General features: G+C 39.5%; 1 protein-coding gene and 1 long non-coding RNA gene across 2 annotated transcripts in view; one reads left to right on the top strand and one right to left on the bottom strand.

The window, feature by feature from the left end:
* The window catches only part of LOC115093619, a 221,556-nt gene that overhangs the window by 165,546 nt on the left and 32,860 nt on the right, over positions 1-23,150 (bottom strand). The window lies entirely within an intron of this gene.
* Positions 9,047-11,563, top strand: FIGN (fidgetin, microtubule severing factor). Its single transcript, XM_029605619.1, has one exon. The coding sequence runs from the start codon at positions 9,050-9,052 to the stop codon at positions 11,288-11,290; it is 2,241 nt and encodes a 746-aa protein (XP_029461479.1). The 5' UTR covers positions 9,047-9,049; the 3' UTR covers positions 11,291-11,563.

Below are 23,150 nucleotides of genomic sequence, written 5' to 3'. Positions count from 1 at the left end.
TGACTGCTTGCACAACTGTGCCTTTTGCCAAGAAGCAGCAAACTATAGAAACTGTGCAAAGTTCTCAACACTCTGGGGTACTGACTAGCAGGGAGACCCAGGACAACCATGCCCTGACAAACTCACCTCTCGCCGACCACCTGAGCTCCCACAGGTTCCTGCACTGGATCAATAGCCTGCAGCCCATTTGTGCAAAATCATACATGCTCTAATTTGTATTTATTTATTTATTTATTTATTTTAGATGATTAATTGCCAGGCAGGCACCCAAGCAACTGCTCATACCTACAGAGGCCCTCTGTTCACACCACCGGGTCCAGGAGCCAAAAAGGAATGCTACAGCTGGAGCAAAGCCAGAACTTGAGCTCACCTCACTCAAATCCACATCCTGCCACAGCGGGCATGGGTCAAGGGAAATGCACGGGCCACGACCTGGGAAATGGGCTCTCAAGAAAAAAGTGCCAAAAAGATGCTGGTGGGCAGACCAGCCCACACTAATTTTATGGTTGCCAGTCTACCCCCAGCCTCGGCACTTTCTCCCTAGGCTGCCATTCTGGTATCTGGATGCAGAGCACCAGCACAGTTGTGGCTTTCTCACTCTTGTATAGGGATGAGTCCACGCCATTAGGTTTTATGGGGTACACACCTGTGCCAAATTGATGTAAGGTTTTGTATCAGGGCAAAACTTACACCAACCTTTTCCAAATCACTCCACCTAAAGCGGGGGAGGTCAACCAGAAATTCTAGGGTGGAAGCAGAGTTTACCATAAATAATACTTCCTTTGCTGCCTAACGCAAAGAATCTGCTAATGATTAAATAACCTATTTCCAAAGAAAGCCATTTGTCAAGTACTGGAAGAAGCAAATGAAAAGGACTACATGCTTTCTTTAGATTTTTCAATTGATGTTTAATAGTATTTTGTTTGCCTTTTATAAGTATATTAATTATTATATGTATTTCAGATTATTGGCAAAAACGTGAAATACAAATATAACAACTACTTATTTGTGAACGCCAAGTGCAAGGAAGCCATAGAATCTATTTTTAAATAAATAATAACGAGGATTTTTAGTCAAACTCATGGAAGATCCAAGATTCCAATTAGTTGTTTTAAAAACCTCTTTTAAAGAAACAGGGCTCCTATTGGTAAAATCCTCAACAGAACTATTGAAAATTTGATGTGGTTTTCTATGGTTCTTGGGGAAAACATTCATTTTTAAAAAAAAGTTCAATATAGAATAAAATCCACCTAGTTTGTGTTCACATCAAACCGTTTCTCACATCTCTAAAAACAATCAGATTAGAAATTCAATGCTCTATGCAGAAATTATTTGAAATACATATTTTTGGTGAATATGAACCATGCTAAAAATAAAGATTAGCAATATATAGATGTAACTCACTCAGATATTTCCATCCAAAATGAGAAAGCTTACACTTTAATGCTGTTTTCTTGATATACGTATTGCAACATTTTGAATATAGTAGTTTGTTTGCCATGTTAATCCATTTGGTCTTTGCACTGACACAGTGAAGGACTATAGCTCTGGAAAGCCAGTTACAAATATATTAAAAGTAGTTCAATAAAACATTATTGCCTACAACATGTTTGACCTGCCTTTTCATGCAAAATTATATTTATTTAAAGCTGATAATTAACAAAACCTGGAATTTATGTGTAGGGAAAATTTAAAAGAGCATTTCCAAAAGTATCTTTGTTTTACTTTCAGAAGTAGTGCAAATGTAGACAAATGCATTTTATTAAATCAAATAGAGCTGCAAGTTTAAAGCCGTCTTTTTTTTTTTATTATTTCCTGTAAGCACAGCTTTCCTTTTACGGTGTAGTAATAACATTATGCCCAAAGCATCTTCATTAACTACTTTACTGGCGTATCCTCAATTATGCTTTCCGCAAGAAGGAAAGACGGCGCTGATCCCTATTTTACTTTAACTTTTTGCATTTGCAGCAGAATGACTTTCTGAGTTTGTTCGTGGCACTTACATGCATTTGCTAAGCTATTAACCTACTGAAGCTCCTACGTTTACCAAGACAACTAAAGCCTCTTGTTCAGTAACTTTACAGCAACAAAAGTACCTTAAAGATAATTTAAAAGACTAATGAATTTACATATGTTTTAGGCAGCCCATTGTTGAGACATTATTATCCTCTTCTATTTAAAAGGCTTGCAATAAATCCCCTGACATTAGAAGTCTTAAGATATTGATAATTTTCAGTGTGATTTGCTTTTAAAATTTGTAACCTAAAATATAATAAAGGTAAACTGTCTAGAAAAAAAACAGTTTTTTAAAAGCATATTGCTCCAGTTTTAGGAAGATTTCAGTTCTTGTCTAGTTTTGTGATGTACCTCACTCATTTCACCCATAAGAAACTTGCAACTCATTCATTATCAGTAACAGAAGAAAGACATTATGTGGGTAATTTTCAAAATGATTTAAACCCTAGATTATTTATTTATTTATTTATTTATTTAACATTTTTCTATACCGACCTTCATGGTTAAATACCATATCAGGACGGTTTACATCGAACAGGGGTAAAATAACTAGATAAAGGAAGAAAAACAAAGTTACATTACAACGAGGACTGTGAACTTGGAAGCTTAGGAAGCTAGAAGAGAAATATAAAGTTAAGTTAAAGGGAGAGAAACAAATTCCGGACTAGAGGTAGTCCAGACTAGAGATAGTCCACATGTTAGAGTCGGTATCCATGCTGTCAAGGTATTCAGAGGAGGGGAGGATCCATTAATCATGGGTAGATAACGCCTAATGTGTATCCCAGGGTTCTGGGAAGGCTTGGCGGAACAGCCACGTTTTGAGTTTTTTCTTAAAAGTTAGCAGGCAAGGTTCCAGCCTAAGTTCTGCAGGGAGGTTGTTCCAGATGGCTGGGCCTGCTGTCGAAAATGCTCGGTCCCTGGATGCGATGAGTCGTGTGGCTTTGGTTGGAGGGGCTTGTAGCGTTCCTTTGGATATTTCTCTCATTGGCCTGTTAGAAGTATGGAGTTTTAATGGAATTTCAAGGTCGAGATAAAGGAGATTATAGATGAATTTGTGTATTAATGTTAAAGATTTGTGAAGGACTCTGTAATTGACTGGTAACCAGTGTAGATTTCGGAGAATGGGTGTAATATGATCATTCCGGTTGGTGCTTGTCAGGATTCTAGCTGCAGCATTCTGTATCATCTGGAGAGGCCTGATGGATGAGTTGGGTAATCCTGTGAAGAGCGCGCTGCAGTAGTCTATTTTGGCAAAAATCAATGATTGAAGAACTGTCCTAAAGTCGTGGAAATATAAAAGGGGTTTGAGTCTTTTTAATACCTGTAGTCTGAAGAAGCAATCTTTGGTTATAGTGTTAATCATACTCTTTAGGTTAAGACGGTTATCAAGTATAACCCCAAGGTCTCTAACTTGAGTATGAGAGAGGGCGTGGTTATGTTGGGCCTGTGACTGATAGTTATCTTGGAAGGCGGAAATGAGGAGGAGTTCGGTCTTTTTAGCATTGAGGACCAAATTTAAACTGTTGAGGAGATTAGTGATAGAATGTAGGCAGTTGTTCCAGATCGAGAGAGATTTGGTGATGGATTCCGTTATGGGGATCAGGATCTGCACATCATCCGCGTAAATGTAGTGAATAAGGTTGAGGCTTGTTAATAGTTGGCATAGGGGGAGGAGGTATATATTAAAAAGGGTGGGGGACAGGGAGGATCCTTGAGGTACTCCAAGTGATGAATTTGTTGGTGGTGATTCTTTATTATTTATTCTGACCTTGAAACTTCTATCGCTAAGGAAAGACTTGAACCAGTTGTAGACTTGTCCTGAGATGCCTGTGTCTAATAGACGAGTCAGGAGGATGGCGTGGTTGACGGTATCGAACGCCGCTGATATGTCTAAAAGGATTAGAAGAAAAGAATGTCCTTTGTCTAGTCCCATAATAATATGGTCAGTTAGGGAGATGAGCAAGGTTTCTGTGCTGCGTGATTTGCGGAAACCATATTGTGAAGGATATAGAATATTGTAATCTTCTAAATATTCTGATAGCTGGGTGTTAACCACCTTTTCTGTGAGTTTGGCTAAGAATGGAAGATTCGATATAGGGCGGAAATTAGCTAGTTCACTAGGGTCTAAGTTATGATAAGTTATTATGATAATAAATCACCTTCTGATACTCAGTGGTGGAGAGGGTTGGAGGGAAATATGCACAAAACCTGATTTTGTGCATGGGCTTTTTTTTGGCACTCGCGGTAGGTGTTCCAGGGAGCAGAGTTGACATGGGGAAAGCATTTACGTGGATATTTTTGATGTTTGAAAGTTTGCACATAAAATGTACACACAAAAAGGTTATATCTGCTGCGGAGCAGGCATAACTTCCTGTCGATATGTCCATGCACTGGCACAACCACGAAGCACACTTACACTTAAGAACATTTTAATAATTCTGGCTAAAGTCAGCTGATTAGAGATGTGAATCGTTTTCCATATCGTCTTAACGATAGAAATCGTGTGGCAGGGCAAGAAAATCGTGTTAGGCGCGATTTTTTAGTTAAAAAATCGTTAAAAATCGTTTTTTCCGATTAGTGCGCACTAACTCGAGTTAGTGCGCACTAACTGAAAATGATACAATTTGACACTTTTCAGGTCAGTTAAGGTCAGTTTAGGAATGAATATGTATTCCTATTGGCTGCCCTCTTATTTATTCATGTTACCAAGCTTCCCACTGACAGTATATGGGGGATGGGAAATGGAAACAGTTGGTAGCTTGACAAAACAAGTAATGTGATCAGTCAATGTGACTAGAACTTGTGCCCTAACCCTGATACCAGGGGTATTGTGATCTTCCTGCACACAGTGCCCTATCCCTATTAATACCAGGAGGGTTGTGATCTTCCTGCACACAGTGCCCTAACCCTGGCACCAGGGCTGTTGTGATCTTCCTGCACACAGTGCCCTATCCCTATTAATACCAGGAGTGTTGTGATCTTCCTGCACACAGTGCCCTAACCCTTGCACCAGGGGTGTTGTGATCTTCCTGCACACAGTGCCCTATCCCTGGCACCAGGGGTGTTGGGATCTTCAACTACACAGTGCCCTATCCCTATTAATACCAGGAGTGTTGTGATCTTCCTGCACAGTGCCCTATCCCTAATACCAGGGGTGTTGTGATCTTCCTGCACACAGTGCCCTATTCCTGATACCGGGGGTGTTGGGATCTTCTTGCACAAATCCCGGTATCAGGGATAGGGCACTGCATGCAGGAAGATCACAACACTCCTGGTATCAGGAATAGGGCACTGTGTGCAGGAAGATCACAACACCCCTGGTATTAGGGATAGGGCACTGCGTGCAGGAAGATCACAACACTCCTGGTATTAATAGGGATAGGGCACTGCATGCAGGAAGATCACAACACCCCTGGTATCAGGGATAGGGCACTGTGTGCAGGAAGATCACAATACCCCGGAGGAGTGAGGGTCAGGCAGCTTCCCCCTGTCTGTGAAGCCAGCCTCTCACTAGTAATGCAGGGAGGGAGCTGTCTCAGACTTCACCATCCTCCTCCCCCCCCCCTCACCCACACACCATTCACTAGCTGGGACATGGGGGAAGTCAGGAGTGAGGGTCAGGCAGCTCCCCCCTGTCTGTGAAGCCAGCCTCTCACTAGTAATGCAGGGAGGGAGCTGTCTCAGACTTCACCATCCTCCCCCCCCCCCTCACCCACACACCATTCACTAGCTGGGACATGGGGGAAGTCAGGAGTGAGGGTCAGGCAGCTCCCCCCTGTCTGTGAAGCCAGCCTCTCACTAGTAATGCAGGGAGGGAGCAGCCTCAGACTTCACCATCCTCCCCCCCCCCTCACCCACACACCATTCACTAGCTGGGACATGGGGGAAGTCAGGAGTGAGGGTCAGGCAGCTCCCCCCTGTCTGTGAAGCCAGCCTCTCACTAGTAATGCAGGGAGGGAGCTGTCTCAGACTGGTATCAGGGATAGGGCACTGAGTGCAGGAAGATCACAACACCCCTGGTATCAGGAATAGGGCACAGGTTCTAGTCATATTGACTGATCACATTACTTTTTTTGTCAACTACCAACAGTTTTCATTTCCCATCCCCCCAACCATCACCTCAGTTGGAACCTTGGTAACATCAATAGATAAGAGGGCAGCCAGCCAATAGGAATACATATTCATTCCTAACTGACCTTTACTGACCTGGATAGTGTCAATAATTTGTATCATTTTCTGTTAGTGTTCCTGAGTTTCCATTTCCATTTCCCATCCCCCCAACCATCACCTCAGTGGGAACCTGGTTAACATCAATAGATAAGAGGGCAGCCAGCCAATAGGAACACATATTCATTCCTAACTGACCTTTACTGACCTGGAAAGTGTCAATTTGTATCATTTTCAGTTAGTGCGCACTAACTCGAGTTAGTGCGCACTAACTCGGAGTTAGTGCGCACTAACGGGAGTTAGTGCGCACTAACACGATTTAACGATTTTTAACGATAAATCGTTAGAATTTCTATTGTATCATGTTCTATAACGATTTAAGACGATATTAAAATTATCGGACGATAATTTTAATCGTTAAAAAACGATTCACATCCCTACAGCTGATGCACATTGTACCTGCAGACTTTAGCCCTATATGGTCTGCTGAAAGTTACCATCCCTGAGGGTATTTTTCAAAAACATTTTCACCAGTAAAAAAGTGTTTTACCCAGAATTTTTTTTTTTTGCTAAAATTGCCCGCCCAATATATACATAAACCTTAGTGCATCTGTCCAGTTTGTGCATAAGTTTACTTGGATTGAGCAGAGGCATTCCTAGGAGCGGAGTTGGGGAGGGGTTTGGACGGCACACACACTCTTAAATATTCACACATATGCATGTAAATTATTGCTTAATAAATAGGTGTAAGTGTGTGGGAGTAGATCTTGTGAGATCATTTTCAAAGCGGACTTACACATGTAAGTCCGCTTTGAAAAGTGGTTTTATTTATGTGCCTGCTGGAAACTTCTGCACAATATTCCAAAATTATCCCCTGTATGCAATATAAATTGAAACTCGCTGTGTATCTTCCAGAGATTACTAACTTGAAGACTGATTTATTCATACAGTATCTCTGAACATACGGTAAAATAGACAATTAATGCAAATGTTTCATTATTTGTCATAGCACTTAGATCTGATCAATACAAATACAGGACACAAATCTTTAGAATCCGCACAAGCAAAGTTCAATGTGTTGACAAAGAAAGAAAAAATAGTCTTCAACATTTGTACTAATATAGTAGAATTGTTATTCTCTGTTAATTAAAGTATGCTATTTATAAATTGAAATGGGTATAAACCCTATAGATTGTACTCTTCCTGCACTGACAAAAAGAAATTTTGAATGCAGAGATTAGTACCACTTCAAAAACACATATTTGTAAATGAATCCCATTGCTTTATTCATTCATTGTGTAATTACTGCAATCCTTCCCACCTTGTTTTGAGTATTTCTAAATCATTAAGTTGGAAGCATGACAGCAGTGCCAGCCCTGGCATGATTCTCTTTGACTAAAACCTTGTAAATTAACACAATTAGCACAGCATCATCCTGCTAATTAACTTCCAGAGTCTGGTGCACTGGTTTTGCAAACAAGGGAGATAGAGTCGGGAGGGAATCAACATGCCATTCTGTTACCAAACTGTGTACTGTGTTAAGTTTAGACTAGTGAGGCTAAGCTGGCCATGTGTGATACCAGCATCAGGCAATGAAGAGCTAGAGGGGTTGTGCGAAGAGAACAAGAGGCAGTAGGAGATGTCCAGATTGAATGTAATAATTCAAAAGGATGATAACGCCACAAATGTTATATTTGGACTAGCCCACCTTATCAGAAAATCCATGCCAGAGGCCATTAGCTCATTTGTGAAACTTGCCTATGATAATATGAGAGATAGTAAAGAGGTCTATTGATGCAGCTATACCAAAACTTGTGTTGTACTTCCTATGCACAGGTAAGAACTGATGAAAGAGATAGCTTAAAACTTATAATTGGTGCTTAGTATGTATTGTGGATTAGAAAGTCACATCTTGCAAACAGTGGAAAATTGCACAGTGGAATCTAACTGTATCCTCTTAATACTTAAAATTGTCATGCTATATATCTGCTTGTTTGTGCTACAGAGAAGTTCTAGGGTTTAGAATTCAGTATTTAGTCACGTTAAGGGTATTCCCCCTACCCCCCCCCCCCCATACCCTGGAGGCTGTGAGGAAAATGAGGTGGTGGGTAGAGAGAAAGAGAGCAAGTGATGCTTGTTTTTTTTTCCAGAGCCTCAACAACAGAACTGAGAGGTAGAAAGGAACCAGTTGTAATTCATACTGAGTTGTAAGCTTTGTGTGATGAAAGCAACGGAGCGCTGCCTGGGAGATTGCTTTGCTGCACTCCACGAAGCAGATTTGAAACTGTCGTGGACCACTTTAGATGAGAGTTGGATTATGGAATGACCTGCAATGTCTGTGTCATATTGTTCTGCGCAGGGTGCATTATACTGTGCTAACTAGGTGTTCAGTACCAAATAAGAGAGGTATCCTAGATGTGATTTGTCAGCTGTGTCTTATATTTTTATATTGGTTAAAGTATAAAACTGAAACTGTGATGTGAAAAGACAGAATAGTTGACTTTCTCGCATAAGGAAAAACCATTTCACACTTGAAAGCATTTAAAACATACAGATTTTTATTTAATTATCTGCAACACATAAAATATTATTTAACATTCAGATGATTTATATTTCCTAATCTTACTGCATGTTAACTTTTTTTTTAATATTTCAGTTGCTATTAAATACATATATGGGTATTGCATTTGCATTTTATACTGTTTAAAAGTGCAAACACAACAGTGAACTGTTATTTTTGATATTATGGTGTTAAACTAATAATTAGCGTAAGACAACTATATATAATCTTTGTCAAAGCTTTAGAAACTTCTCAGTCTCTTTCGTAACTTCTGTATTTGTTTTCTTTAAAACTGCAGGCTTGAAAATGCAGTGGACGCCGGAGCATGCACAGTGGCCAGAACAACACTTTGATATAACCTCAACCACCCGGTCTCCAGCTCATAAAGTAGAAGCATACCGTGGCCACTTGCAGCGCACCTATCAGTATGCATGGGCCAATGATGATATTTCTGCACTGACTGCCTCTAACTTGCTGAAAAAATATGCAGAAAAATATTCTGGGATTTTAGAAGGCCCTATTGAACGTCCCATCCTTAGTAATTATGCTGAGGCTTCATCAGGACTAGTGAATGGTCGAAAAAATGAAAGTGAACCATGGCAGTCTTCTTTAAGTTCGGAGAGTGTTTATCCAATGAACTGTGTTGCAGATGTTATTACTGCGGGCAAAGCTGGAGTAAGTGCAGCTCTCCCTCCATCAGATGTATCTGCCAGTTTAGGGAGTTCACCTGGTGTGGCCAGCAATCTTGCAGAACCTAGCTATGCTAGCAGTACTTGTGGAAGTCATACAGTACCCAGTCTTCATTCGGGACTCTCATCTCAGGAATATGCTACAGGATATAATGGATCATATTTGCATACAAGTTACAGCAACCAGTCAGCACCTGCACTTCCATCACCTCATCCATCTCCCTTACATAGCTCTGGGCTGTTACAGCCACCACCACCTCCACCACCACCCGCTCTGGTTCCTGGCTACAATGGGACCTCAAACCTCTCCAGTTACAACTATCCATCTGCTAGCTACCCTCCCCAAACTGCTGTTGGTCCTGGGTATAGCCCAGGTGGTGCACCTCCTCCTTCAGCATACCTACCTTCAGGAATTCCTGCTCCTACACCTCTGCCTCCAACGACTGTACCTGGCTACACTTATCAAAGTCATGGTTTGACACCTATTGCACCATCAGCTTTGAGTAATAGCTCAGTCAGTTCTCTGAAAAGGAAAGCTTTCTATATGGCAGGGCAAGGAGAAATAGACTCCAGTTATGGAAATTACAGCTATGCCCAACAGAGATCTACACAGAGTCCAATGTACAGAATGCCCGAGAACAGCATTTCAAACTCAAACAGAGGAAATGGTTTTGATAGAAGTGCTGAGACAACATCCTTAGCGTTTAAGCCTACAAAGCAGCTAATGCCCTCTGAACAACAAAGAAAATTCAGCACTCAGTCCACTAGAGCTCTGACACCCCCTTCCTACAGTACTGCTAAAAATTCATTGGGATCAAGAACAAGTGAATCTTTTGGGAAGTACTCCTCCCCAGTAATGAATGAGCATAATGATGAGCACAGGCAGCTCCTTCCTCACCCTCTACAAGGCCCGGGAATTCGTGCAGCTACCTCATCCAACCACTCTGTAGAAGATCAGCTGAAGAACACTGATACACACCTCATTGATCTTGTAACTAATGAGATTATTAACCAGGGACCACCAGTGGACTGGAATGACATTGCTGGTCTAGATCTAGTAAAGGCTGTTATGAAAGAGGAGGTTTTATGGCCAGTTTTGAGGTCAGATGCATTCACTGGACTGACTGCGCTACCTCGGAGTATCCTTTTGTTTGGACCACGGGGAACGGGCAAAACATTATTAGGCAGATGTATAGCTAGTCAGCTGGGTGCCACATTTTTCAAAATCACTGGCTCTGGTCTTGTCACAAAGTGGATTGCAGAAGCAGAGAAAATTGTTCATGCCTCCTTTCTGGTGGCAAGGTGTCGCCAACCATCAGTGATTTTTGTTAGTGACATTGATATTCTTCTTTCATCCCAAGTTGGTGAAGAGCATAGTCCAGTAAGTCGGATGAGAACAGAGTTCCTTATGCAGCTAGACACTGTGCTATCTTCTGCTGAGGACCAAATAGTTGTAATATGTGCCACAAGTAAACCTGAAGAAATAGATGAATCTCTTCGTAGGTACTTCATGAAAAGACTTTTAATTCCACTTCCTGACAGCACAGCAAGGCACCAGATAATAGTACAGCTACTCTCACAGCACAATTACTGTCTGAATGACAAAGAGGTTACATTGCTTGTCCAACGCACAGAAGGATTTTCTGGACTGGATGTGGTTCGTTTATGTCAGGAAGCAGTGGTAGGTCCACTTCATACAATGCCAACCACAGACCTTTCAGCCATTATGCCCAGTCAGTTAAGACCAGTTACATACCAAGACTTTGAAAATGCTTTCTGCAAGATTCAGCCTAGCATATCTCAAAAAGAGCTTGATACTTATATTGAATGGAACAAGATGTTTGGTTGCAGTCCGTAATACTCCTTAAAAGTTGTAAAGAATGTTGGCGCACACAAAACATGGTAACATAAGGGACTAGAATCCTTTTCAGTAGTGTTTAAGATTGCAGAGGGTACTTAGAAGACTGTATTAAAGTTGCATCTGAAGAGTCAGGGTAGACTTGAAGGAAAAGTGCATCAAACAAGAGCTGCTGGTCTGAAACGCCACAGATGGCAGAAAGTACATGTTGATGCTCAGTTCTGTTCAAGCTAGACAATACTCACCAAGGAGCAAGGTGCAAGTGGGTTGATTTCAGAAGGACATGAACCCTGTGTGTTGATTCCATTCTGCTGTTCTTGAGATTTATTTGCTGTCAAGTGCCTGAAGTGGTGCTTTATTTTTTTTGTTTGCCTCACAATTACATTGGTGGCATGTGCTAATATAAAGAGCTTTAACTTCAAACATTATTGGACTAAAGAGATGAACAGTTATGTTGAGAAACAGAGAACCAGATTTTTTTGCCATTCTAAGAGCAACAGAATTCCTCAATCCTGTCTGTTCAACAGTATTAAACTAAGAGCAGTTACAACAGGGTAACGGTAATCTGGACCTTCATTTCTGCACTTCGTTTCTTTTAACATTTTGTCTGCAAAAACTCAGGAAAGCGATTTTGATTTGTACAGTACCTCAAAGGAATGTGTTGAAAGCACTATGTACTGCTGAGAGTTATAGGCTAGGCTTCGATGTTATTTTATATTAATATGTATGTTTACCTCAACAATTGGAAAATGGTAAGGAAAATTACTTTGAATGTATTCAGGATAATTCCGAAGTGATATGGCTCAATCTTTGCAGATAAAATTAGTAAATGGAGGATTTTTTTTTTCATGTTAAGAAATGGTTCTTTAAGCAGTTTAAGAGATCAAATCAGAATAGAATTCCATTTATATCAGTAAATTATAAATTCTCAATGCATTTTGCCCTGACAATTATATGATACACTATAATTCCATGAAAGTGAAGAGATGAAAAGAAAACCACCCTTTCAGTTAGCATCTGGAATAAGGTGGAACATTAAAATACATGATTTACTATTACTCTATAAGGCACATTACCTATAGGCTATGACTATTAATGTATTTCTTTGGTTATAATTATAGATTTTGGGTTACCCAGATGAGGATGTAGGGAAAGATTATTATAAGTCAGTGATGCAGTTTATGAGTTGAGAAAGTAGACCGTAATTAAAAAGCAAAAATTAACCTTCATTTTATGTTAAAGGATTTGTTTGTTTGTTTTTTTTTTCTTTCAAAACTGAAGTCTTGATTTTTTTTGTGTGCATAATTTGATCCATTGTCTTCAGTATAATCTTCAGTTATTATTAAGGTAATCCAAATTGGAGTGTGCCCTTTGTTATTTCCATCTCAGTTTTGTTAACAGTTTTCTTTGGAAACCAAATAGAAGATTATAGGTATAACTTGTCAAATTAGGTTAGGACTGCTAACCTGCCAAATTAGATACAGAATATACTTACCTCCTTCCCGACCCCCACGTCAGATTTCCGTGAACTTTTCCCCTCGCTGTTACACTGCTACTGAGGCTTCCTTTCTGGAAAGACTAGCTGGCTGGCATGTGTGGCATTTTGTTTAAGCCTTTCTCCACCTTCCCTCCCCCCAGTGTGTCTTTCTTTTTATCCTTTAATGCTTTATGTGCAACTCTTTTCATGACAGCTGATTGATGTTGGGTAGTGTCTCTGAACAGGAGCAGTGTAGGCTGCAGCTGGCCCAAAGCCTGTCCATCTGTGAGCAGAAAAACCTCGCTTTTTGGAATATAAATTTTGTTTGCTTACTTAAAGAGACAGTAACAAAACAGTTGCAAATCTACTAGCATTTAATGTTACTCTGATGTACAGAGTAAACAGTATAAATGCACTGAAAATCTCCAGTAAGAGATAAATCATTTGTCTTTTCAAATAATTGCATCAGCTTTCGCATACAAACATTAAGTTAATGAAGGGTTTCATGTCATTGCTAGAATTTTAAAACAGTCCATTTTTTTCTTACAATTTTTTCCTCTTTTAAACTACATTTTTTAAAAAGGATTATTCTTATCCAATGTTTGGTTAATTAAAACTGTTTCAAAAGTGCAAATCACATTACAAGAATAGTGCCTTTTGTTATGGGGACATAAACTATTGGCGTGTTTTTAAACCACAGGCAAAACTTGTTTTTTTATTTTTTAATCTCTTCTCTATTATTGTTCTCACTGTATTGGGAATCCAATATCTTCCAATAGTAGATGGTTCATATTTATCTCACTAATAGATTCATTATTACAAAGTACTGACCCTTTCCTCTCTGTTGGATATTACTATTCACTATTTTCATCAACATGTTTCCAGAAGTACTGATGAAATAACACTCATTTTAAACTAGTTTGATTCAATCCATGAACTGATCAATTTTCTTGTCACTAGTACAAAGTAATGCCAAATATGATACTGCACTATGTATATTTTTAACATTTATCTAAAATAATTAAATGAAATTGTAGATATAAATTGTGAAGTCCAGCTTTAGAACTCATGTTTTGTTAATACACTTTAGACCTAAATGCTAAAAATGTGTCTTAACTATAGTAACTTGACAGCCAGTTTAACAAATATGCAGCCCACCGAGAGATACCATTTGAACTTGAATCAAAATTTTTAGGCCTTAAAGTATTGTAAATTAAATGCATCCAGAAGGTAAAGCTCTCCATTTCCTGGTGGGAAGAACTGACTTAACTGCTCTCATGGTCCATCATTTACTTGTCCATGGAGAGAGGGGAGGGAGATGCTTATTGTTCACCTCTGTTGGAGTCTAGGTCCTACAGCTGGGGCAACATGGACAGATTACTGGAAGCAAGCCTGGAAATAATATATCTTAATCTCAAAAGCTAGAGGTTTCAATAGTGAGGACTCTAAGGCAGCTAATGAATGTCAACTAACCTAGTCAATCTCCATAAAAGCTTTAACTGTAAGAACCTGTAGTACTTAGTTCCAAAACTGAAGGCAGTTTTCCAACCTCTTTCAATTGTTAACAGATATAAAACCCAAGGAAATTTCTACCTGCTGGATGATTAATTCTAATTTCAAAAACTGTTCAGATTACCATTATTAACTATCTGTACTTCTGGGATGCTTCTCTACTGAAAAAAGAAAAAAAGTTACAGCATGCATGATAACACTGAAAAATTTGCAGACCCAGTTGATCCTTAGAATGTGAAGGCAGTTTATTTAAAAAGCATTTACTTTCACACACACACAACATTTATAGTATTTAGCAATCAAAAATGCAAATTATTCAAATAAAGGCAAATATGATACTTTTTGTGTGTCTTCCAAAACCATAAAACAGTAGTCTGTTCAAAAGAAGAAGTGGCGTGACAGCTGGACAGATCTATCTAGGTTAGAGGCTCTGGTGATTAAAATGATACAAGATAATTTATTTTCACAAATTTGTAAAATATATTGCAATTCATATTGGGAAATATGCTGATCAATGCTCAGTGTTAATGTAAAGCTCCATAACATGTACCTGTAATTCGTGACATATATGTATGTGTGGGAAGCAAATATAAGTCTGCTAAAGCTTTTTGATGCCTGAAAATACAATTATTAAAATAAACAGTGAGATTAATGTAAATCCCAATCATTTCCTAGTGAAAATATAATAATAGAGGTATTCTGTAACATTAAAAGGTTCACAGTATATCAGGTGATATACATATATACACAATGGTCCCTATTCAAACTTTGTCAAGTGATCACATATCTATCACATATCATATCTTCACTGGAACCAGTCATATTGACTGATTTGAGCTTTCCAGCTAATAAAGTTGTGATATATGATTGATGTATAGCAATATAGGAGGTCTTAATTAGGTCTGAAGAATATAAATGGGATGTGGCATATCCTCCTTGCTTGAAAAAAAAAGTCATAATTAGTGGTAAAACTATAATTATACAGAGCTCAAAATTAGAGCTACTCTGTTCAATGTATGCATTTTTTCTGATCTAATCACCTCTTATATACTGTAAGCCTAAAATCAGATTATTATATTCCAAGGGGCCTTCCTTTGTAATACATGGTAAACCATGATCCTTTCTCAACTTCCTGTCCCAATGTATAGTATACACTTCTGGTATAAAAGAGAAATATCATTCCCTCCACTGTTTTTTCAATCCTGAATTATTAATATTAATTGAAAATGGAGTGATATGGGTAATTGGAACTGTGACATCCACTGCTTAGTATTATATCCCTACTGATAATCGGGATAAAGAAACCAAGTCATCTTCTAAGATTAGAATAAAATACTGTGTAACAAATCAGTGAAGCTCTTCAGGTCATGAAAAAAAAACAATAATTCAATCTTTTTAAAATGGAAAATGACAAAAATGTTGGGGGGAAAAGCTGTTTGTTTGCCTCAATTACATTACGATGAAAGGAAACAGATTTTTCGTGGGGGGGGGGGCAATATTCAGAACTTTTTCTAGCTAACAGGGTCATTCTTCAAATTGTGTTAGCATGTTATCATGGGTGTTAGGGGCCAGTTTAACATGCAAAGTGAGACATAGGAACCCTTAACCCCAACCCACCACCAACACCTCACCTCACCTCGAGTAATTAGCTGGCCCTCCTATAGTGATATAAATAGTCGAACACTGTGAAGGCTTCCCCAGAGGCTCTCTCTCTCTCTCTCTCTCTCTCTCTCTCTCTCTCTCTCTCTCTCTACCTCTCTCTCTCTCTCTCTCTCTCTCTCTACCTCTCTACTCCACTCTCCTCTCCCTCAAGGCCAAAAATGCCCAAAATGCAATTTGGAATCTTTATCTCAAATTGGGTTACAGCTGTTTCGGGCATTTTGTACAGCTTAACAGCAGGTTAAAGTGTGTAGCTATTTCCAGCATTAAAAGCATGCGGTACACTATTGCACAGTGTGAAAATGCCCTTCATTTTCATTAATCTTGCCCAAACCCGCCCCTATGAATTGCTTGCAGTCCTTTCATTGTTATTTTAAAAGTGTACTTATATACCTACTTTCTAAAGGTCTAAAGTATTACCGTAATTAACAACAAGCTTTTAAAAACAGCAGTTTCTTACTTGATCTGAGGGCTTTCTAAAGAAGCCAACATTTACAAGTCGATATCTTTTATATTAAGTTAGTGAGATTCAATTTCTCTTATTTGCATTCAGAAAATGTTAGTGTTATTGTTAAAGTTTTACAGTAAACAGTCAACTAGATACAGGTGAAACCTTTTCATTAGTCTACCTAATATTATGGGGTTGCAAGTGTTTGTAAATAAGGGGGTAATTTGAGTTTATAATATGATATTCAGTATCAGAGTCCATCATGTTAAGAGCAAGATGTAATAAAGGAGTCCAGTTTTATCTATAGGAAAAATGTATAGTACACATTTGCAGTGAACTTAACACAGTGTTATAGTAACTGATTTCAGCATGCCACAACAGGCAACACCATATCCCAACGAGTGGGAACTATTTTAATCTTCTACTAAGCTCATTTTATTCTATTCATACTCTTACATTGCTACTTCTAATAAGGGACAATATGGGATCCCTATGAAATTATAGGTTCAACGCTTCAGAACTGATCGTAGCTTTGCAGAACAATCCCTCTTTCTACAGGCTTCAAGCATGCCTCATCTGGCCAACCTAAGAGCAGATGTGGCCTCAGAATTTGAGCCCACTCCTCCTACTTCATTCAATAGCAGTGCCATATATTACCATTGGGCCAAGCTTACCAATGCTCAATTGGCTTATTCCTTCTAGACCCAAAACACATTTACACTACTTAAAAAATGGAATTTCCTGTAGTATTTTTTGAAAATCAAAAACCTTGTAAAATAAAATTCAAACTGGTGATTACATTATAAGTGAGTATGTGCTGGGCCCAGAACAGATAGTATTTATAGGTCTTCCATACCCAGGAAAACCTTCTGGGTCCTAGAAGGGCTCCCTTAGTGTCCTAAGGCTTTAACATTAAAAGTAAATATTTAAAATTTGTTTTCCTAGCTTACTATACAAGATCCCTGTCATAAGGGGCAGGTACAGGGTGAGGGAACTGATAACTCTGTCTTCAGGCCTCCCCGGATATATGTTATAATTGACATTAAACCTTTTATTATTCAATTGAATTCCACTAATAATCCAGTTTTAAATGCATTCCCCAATGAACTGTAACAGTTCGGTTTGCAGTATAAAACTGACCTGAAAGCAGTTACCAAACTTATTGCATTAAAAAAGGGAATGTAAGGGTAAGTAAGAATAATATGAAAAGCATTTTTTTTTAATTTTTCTAAAAAGGGATTTCATTCGCGCACATCACAAACAAAATATATTGGAGTAGATTTTAAAACGTGCGCACCAATGTTATAACATGAGTGCACACGTTATAAAATCTGGCGCACATGTGTGTGCAGCCATTGGATTTTATAATCCACGAGAGTATGTGTGGGCGGTGCACGCAAGGAGGGAGGGGGGAGAATTTCTGCAAACTTTGGACCTCATTTTCGAATATCGCATTGGTAACGCATTAAGGGGCATTTCCCATGCAAATGAGGCTTTTTTCGTGCAGCGGGGAAACTTCGCGTGCCGCGATGTTTTCGCGATTTGCGCAAATGTATTCGCGAATCGCGAAAACATCTTCGCGGTGCGCGATAAAACAACCAACGAATCATTGCAGTGCATGAAAGTGTCCGGACAGCCTGTTTCAGAGAGAGAAAGAGAGAGAGAGAGAGAGAGAGCGCGCCTTGCCATCAAATCTTCACAAGAGACCACTGTTCTGTTCGTACGTCTCATGTTGAATGTGAAAGTGGCCCCCAACCCCCTACACTCATACCTAATCCCCACCTCGAGTTACTAGGTGGGCCTACCATAGGGATACAAATACTTGTCTAGGGAGTAGCCACTATAACAAGGTTCTCTCTCTCTCTCTCTCTCTCTCTCTCTCTCTCTCTCTCTCTCTCTCTCTCTCTCTCTCTCTCTCTCTCTCTCTCTCTCTCTCTCTCTCTCTCTCTCTCTCTCTCTCTCTCTCTCTCTCTCTCTCTCTCTCTCTCTCTCTCTCTCTCTCACTGAAACAGGCTGTCTGGAAACATTGTGAACCACGGTAAACCTTTACCGGCCTCTAGCGCACAACGTACCGCAAATGACAGGGTTGTAGCTATTGGCCGCGCTAACACTGCGGCTGTTTCGCTGCACACGATAACTCTTTCCTACTTTACATATGCTCCGCCCCCTGAATACAAAATTAAAAATTTGCATTTGCAAATCACGTTAACGGCTGTTAGCGTGATTTGCGGAATTATCTCCTGCGCTAACTCCTTGGAAAATGACCCCCTTTGTGTGGTGATACATTCAGGCCTTCTCCAGTTCCCTCCCTGGGAGGGAACTTCCTTACTCCCTCCCTCTTCCCCTCTCCTCTAAACCCTACTTTTTTTTTGTTTGTTTGTTTTAGAACTTACTTCAGGTCCTCAGGCTGAAATAAGTTGCGCGCTGGCTGGCTGGCTGCCGGCACTCAAGTCTTCGGGACAGCATTCAATGGCCCGCCCCACCCAGACCCCACCCCCTTGAAGAGGCCCAGCAGTTGTGCGTGTACTGGGGTTTACGGGCGTGGCCAGGCCTCTTTGAAATTTCACCACAAGGCCTGGCTACACACGTAAAACCTGATTGTTACTGTTCATTAAACATAGAGGTGAATTTTCAAAACACATTACGTGCATAAAATTGAGCATATATGCACAAACAGGTAAATTTTAAAAGCCCTATATGTGCCAAAGCCAGCAGATATGAATGTGTATCAGCCCGGCGCATGCCACATGGATTTTAAGAGGTGCCCAGGTAAGCACATAACTCCTGGTGCGCGAGTAAAAAAAAATTTAGAAAGGGCGGGGCGTGGGTGTGGTATGGGCAGGGCATGGGTGTTCCAGGAAATATGAATGAAACCAGCACGATTTATGCAAGCATCGTTCACCGGGGTCCCTATCTGCATAACTTTACTTCTGCTACGGATGGCATGAAACAAAATAAACTAGGCTAGTCAGTGGGGTTTTAAGGGTCAGGGCTAATAAGGCAAAAGGGAGGCAAGTTAGCTAGGGGGTTTATGAAGTCCTCTCCTTTACTGGGGCAAACTGGAAATGAACTGAGGAAACAGGTAATTACGTCAGCACGCATATCTACTAAAATCGCCCCCCCCCGCCCTCACTTATGCAAACAAGGCAGCATTTGCATGCATGTGTGTGCATCAATATAAAATTTCTGCGCACAGTATGCATGATTAGCCAATTTTATAGCAGGCATGAATATACGCACGTATGTTATAAAATTGCCATGTCTATGTGCGTGAGCTGGCAAACTCCTTGTGCACTTGTGCTCAGGTCTTAAAATTCAACTGATAATTAACAACTATTCATGCATTCCATATTTTATAAAAGTTGAAAATACATGTGTGTTTTCACTTTCGTGCACACATTTACATACATAAAATGGGACAATTTAGGGGCATTCCAGGATGGGGCTAATGCACACATAAGTTTCTATTTTAAAAGAAACGTACATGTATATATTCTAACTTACTCTAATGTGTTTATTGTATAGTATTGACTGGGTAAGTGATCTAGGTGAACTGGGGGGGGAGTTCAGGCTGAAGAACCAGGAAGGACTTGATGACTTGGAGAAAGACTGGATGAACTGGTGGACTAATTGGTAAACTGGATAATTTCATTTACACATGCATGTTTTAAAATTGGCTCACTTGCGCGTGTAAATCAGGACAGATGAGTAAGTCCTACTTTACTTTCACATATAAAATATGCACATATATTTTTTTAAATAGGTAGTAAAAGTACACATGTTCAATGCATTGATATTCTTGGGTTCAATGTATTTGCGTGTAAGCCCATGTACACGCATATGTTGCAGCGTAGAGATATGCATATTTTATAAAATGCTTGTATATCATACATGCTGGTCATAAAATACTTGTGTAGATCTGCTCATGGCTATATACATATGTATGTGCTGCTGCATGCATTTGTTTGAAAGTTATCCTCCCGGGATTTATTTTCATTGTTCACTCATGAAAAGAGAAGTCATCCTAACTATCTTCTCAGTTTGCCACTCATGTAGTATGAACACACCACCTCTTAGTCATGATCAGCAAAGAAAAGATCTTAATTGGCAAGCAAGATATGTGAGAATACATTTATTTATATATGGGTTTTTTTCTGCATGATATATGCAACTAAATACCTTCATATTTTGTGTGATTCACATAGAGGCCGATGTGAACAGAAATGTCCAAACTCTACTGTTGAACTTAGGTACACAAGTTTTCCTTTGTATGTATGAAGTAGACTTTGCCAATTTTTTTGGTTTGCATGTAGTAAATTTACATACATAAGTTTAGACTTGTGAATTTGTATGCAAATTCAAAGTTAATGAGTTGCTGTGAGGCAAAATTATGTAAAGCAGCTCATTAACTTGTTTGCAGGGCTAAAATAGTGCAAAAAAGACTTCACAGGTTGTTTTTTTACAGAAAAGATAAGTATACCACAATGAGATGTAGTTATCTTTTTTTGTAAATTTGTCCATAGGAAACTTCTACACGTAAAGTTTCTAATGGGCTGATTTGCATAAAAGTTACAGTAGAAAACCTATGGAGGTAATTTTAAAGGGAGTTACATGTGTACATGTAACATACTATCGTAGCAATTTTAAAAAGTAATTTACGTGCATAGGGGTGAATTTTCAGAGTTCCTTTCATTAAAAGACCCATGTATTTGAGCGTATGGGCCAAGCAACTCTTATTTTAAAACTGGAAAATGACACCTGTATCTGCGCCATCAACATAATGCATGAAAAAAAAAGGTGTTCTGGAGTGGAACCAACATTTACATGCATAAATCCCAATTTTAAAAACGGCGAATGCAGCGCATATCGGGCTGTTACCTGCGCATATTTATTTCTGCTCCTTTTCAAGTATAAATGAGAATAAAACTTATTATAGCCAAAGGTTAATTGGGTGAGGGGTCTGGGTAAACTGAGGGGAGTGCAAGCTGAAGAACCAGAGGGGATCATGATGACCTAGAGATGCCTGGGCAAACTGGTGGACTAATTGGTCAAAATGAGCTATTTCATTTACGCCTGCATGTTTTAAAAGGAGATCACTTGCAAAACTGACAAGTCCTAAGGAAAGATATGCTTGCTAATTATATTTCCTTGCTTAACCAATTAAAATTAGGGGCACACAAAAGTATGCTAGGCTTATTTAAAATAGTATGCTTGCACTTGAGCATACAATTTAAATTGGGCCCTATGTGTCTTCAATTCTATGTGAATTTCAGCACACCTTAGTACATCGGCCCTTGTTAGGTATGTTATAAACATCTCATTTCCACTACTTATTGAGTACTATCCACTTATAAAAGAATAGCTGATAAAAACTGCTACACAAACTAGTCACTAATAAGAGGACAGCTAATCTAGTACTTATAGATAAGTTATAAGAATGAAAAAATAGATTTGGATTTGTTAATTCCAGCTGATTTTCATCTATTTTAATTTGGGAAATCAAAGGTCACTTTATAAGATTAATTTTTTGTGCTGAAATGGACTGATCTAACTTTGCTGGTTTGTAATCACGTGATGTGGTATTAAAATGCATCATCTATCTGTGTTTGATTCAAGAAGCATGGGTCGGGAGCATGGGCGGGGCAGTGGGCGTGGTTCCAGCCCAGGGGCGTTCCGGGGGCATGGACACGGCCTCCGGACCAGCCCCCGGACCGGAACATGGCGCGCCGGTGCTCGCAAGTTACGCCTGCCTCGGGCTGGCGTAACTTTTGAAATAAAGGTAGGGGGGGAATTAGTTAGGGCCGGGGGCGGGTTGGTTAGGGAAGGAAAGGGAAGGTGGGGGGCGCCGGAAAGAAAGTTCCCTCCGAGGCCGCTCCAATTTTGGAGCGGCCTCGGAGGGACTGGAGGCAGGCTGCATGGCTCGGCGCGTGCAGGCTGCTGATTTTGCGCAGCCTTGCGCGCGGCGACCCCGGATTTTAAAAGATACGCGTGGCTACATGCTTATCTTTTAAAATCCGGCGTACTTTTTTAAAATCTGCCCCATATTGTGTAACCTGAACATATGTGCTCGCAAGTTATAAATTACAGTGGTAAATTTTCATACCCTTCTATAAACATGTATATGGGCGCACACAAGTAGTTTTGAAAATTATCCCTGTCAGTCTCTCTCATAGTATTTGTCTCTGTCTCACTCTCAGCAGTTAAATGAGACTTAGATGTTTTTAGACTTTTTATTGCATATAGGTTTAATAAGGTATATTATCAACATGCCAACTAACAGAAAAAGTATGCGCAAACTTTTAAACCTGCACAAAACATTTAATTCTCAAAGTTATGGTACTCTCGTACATTTAATGTTGGAACATTGGTTTCTAACTGCATCTGAAAGTAATTCCAAAATCATACCCTAAAGTGCACATATTAGCAGCATGCATACCTATGTTTTTAAATTTGCCTCTGAGACTCCCCCCAGCATGCCTCTCTTCCATGCCACTAAAAATATGCACATTCTGAAAGCATGCACCTGCTTTCAGCCAGCTAAAATCCTCTTACTTAGAGATGTTAACTCTATGTTTAACCCTAAAAATTTAGCAATTCATCTCTAAAGTTGAAATTACTTTACTGGTAAATATGTAAACATTCCATTCTTCTTTAATTGCCCCTAAGATATCTAAGAAACATTAATGCACATATTAGGATTTCCATATTTAGACAAATAACACTGTTCCTAACCAATCCGTGAGCTGAAGCCTCTACTCTGCAAC

Source organism: Rhinatrema bivittatum, chromosome 6 (genome assembly GCF_901001135.1).
Source record: "Rhinatrema bivittatum chromosome 6, aRhiBiv1.1, whole genome shotgun sequence".
Lineage (NCBI taxonomy): Eukaryota > Metazoa > Chordata > Amphibia > Gymnophiona > Rhinatrematidae > Rhinatrema > Rhinatrema bivittatum.
Note: the sequence above shows the minus strand (reverse complement) of the source record. Positions and strands in the feature narration are given on the sequence as shown.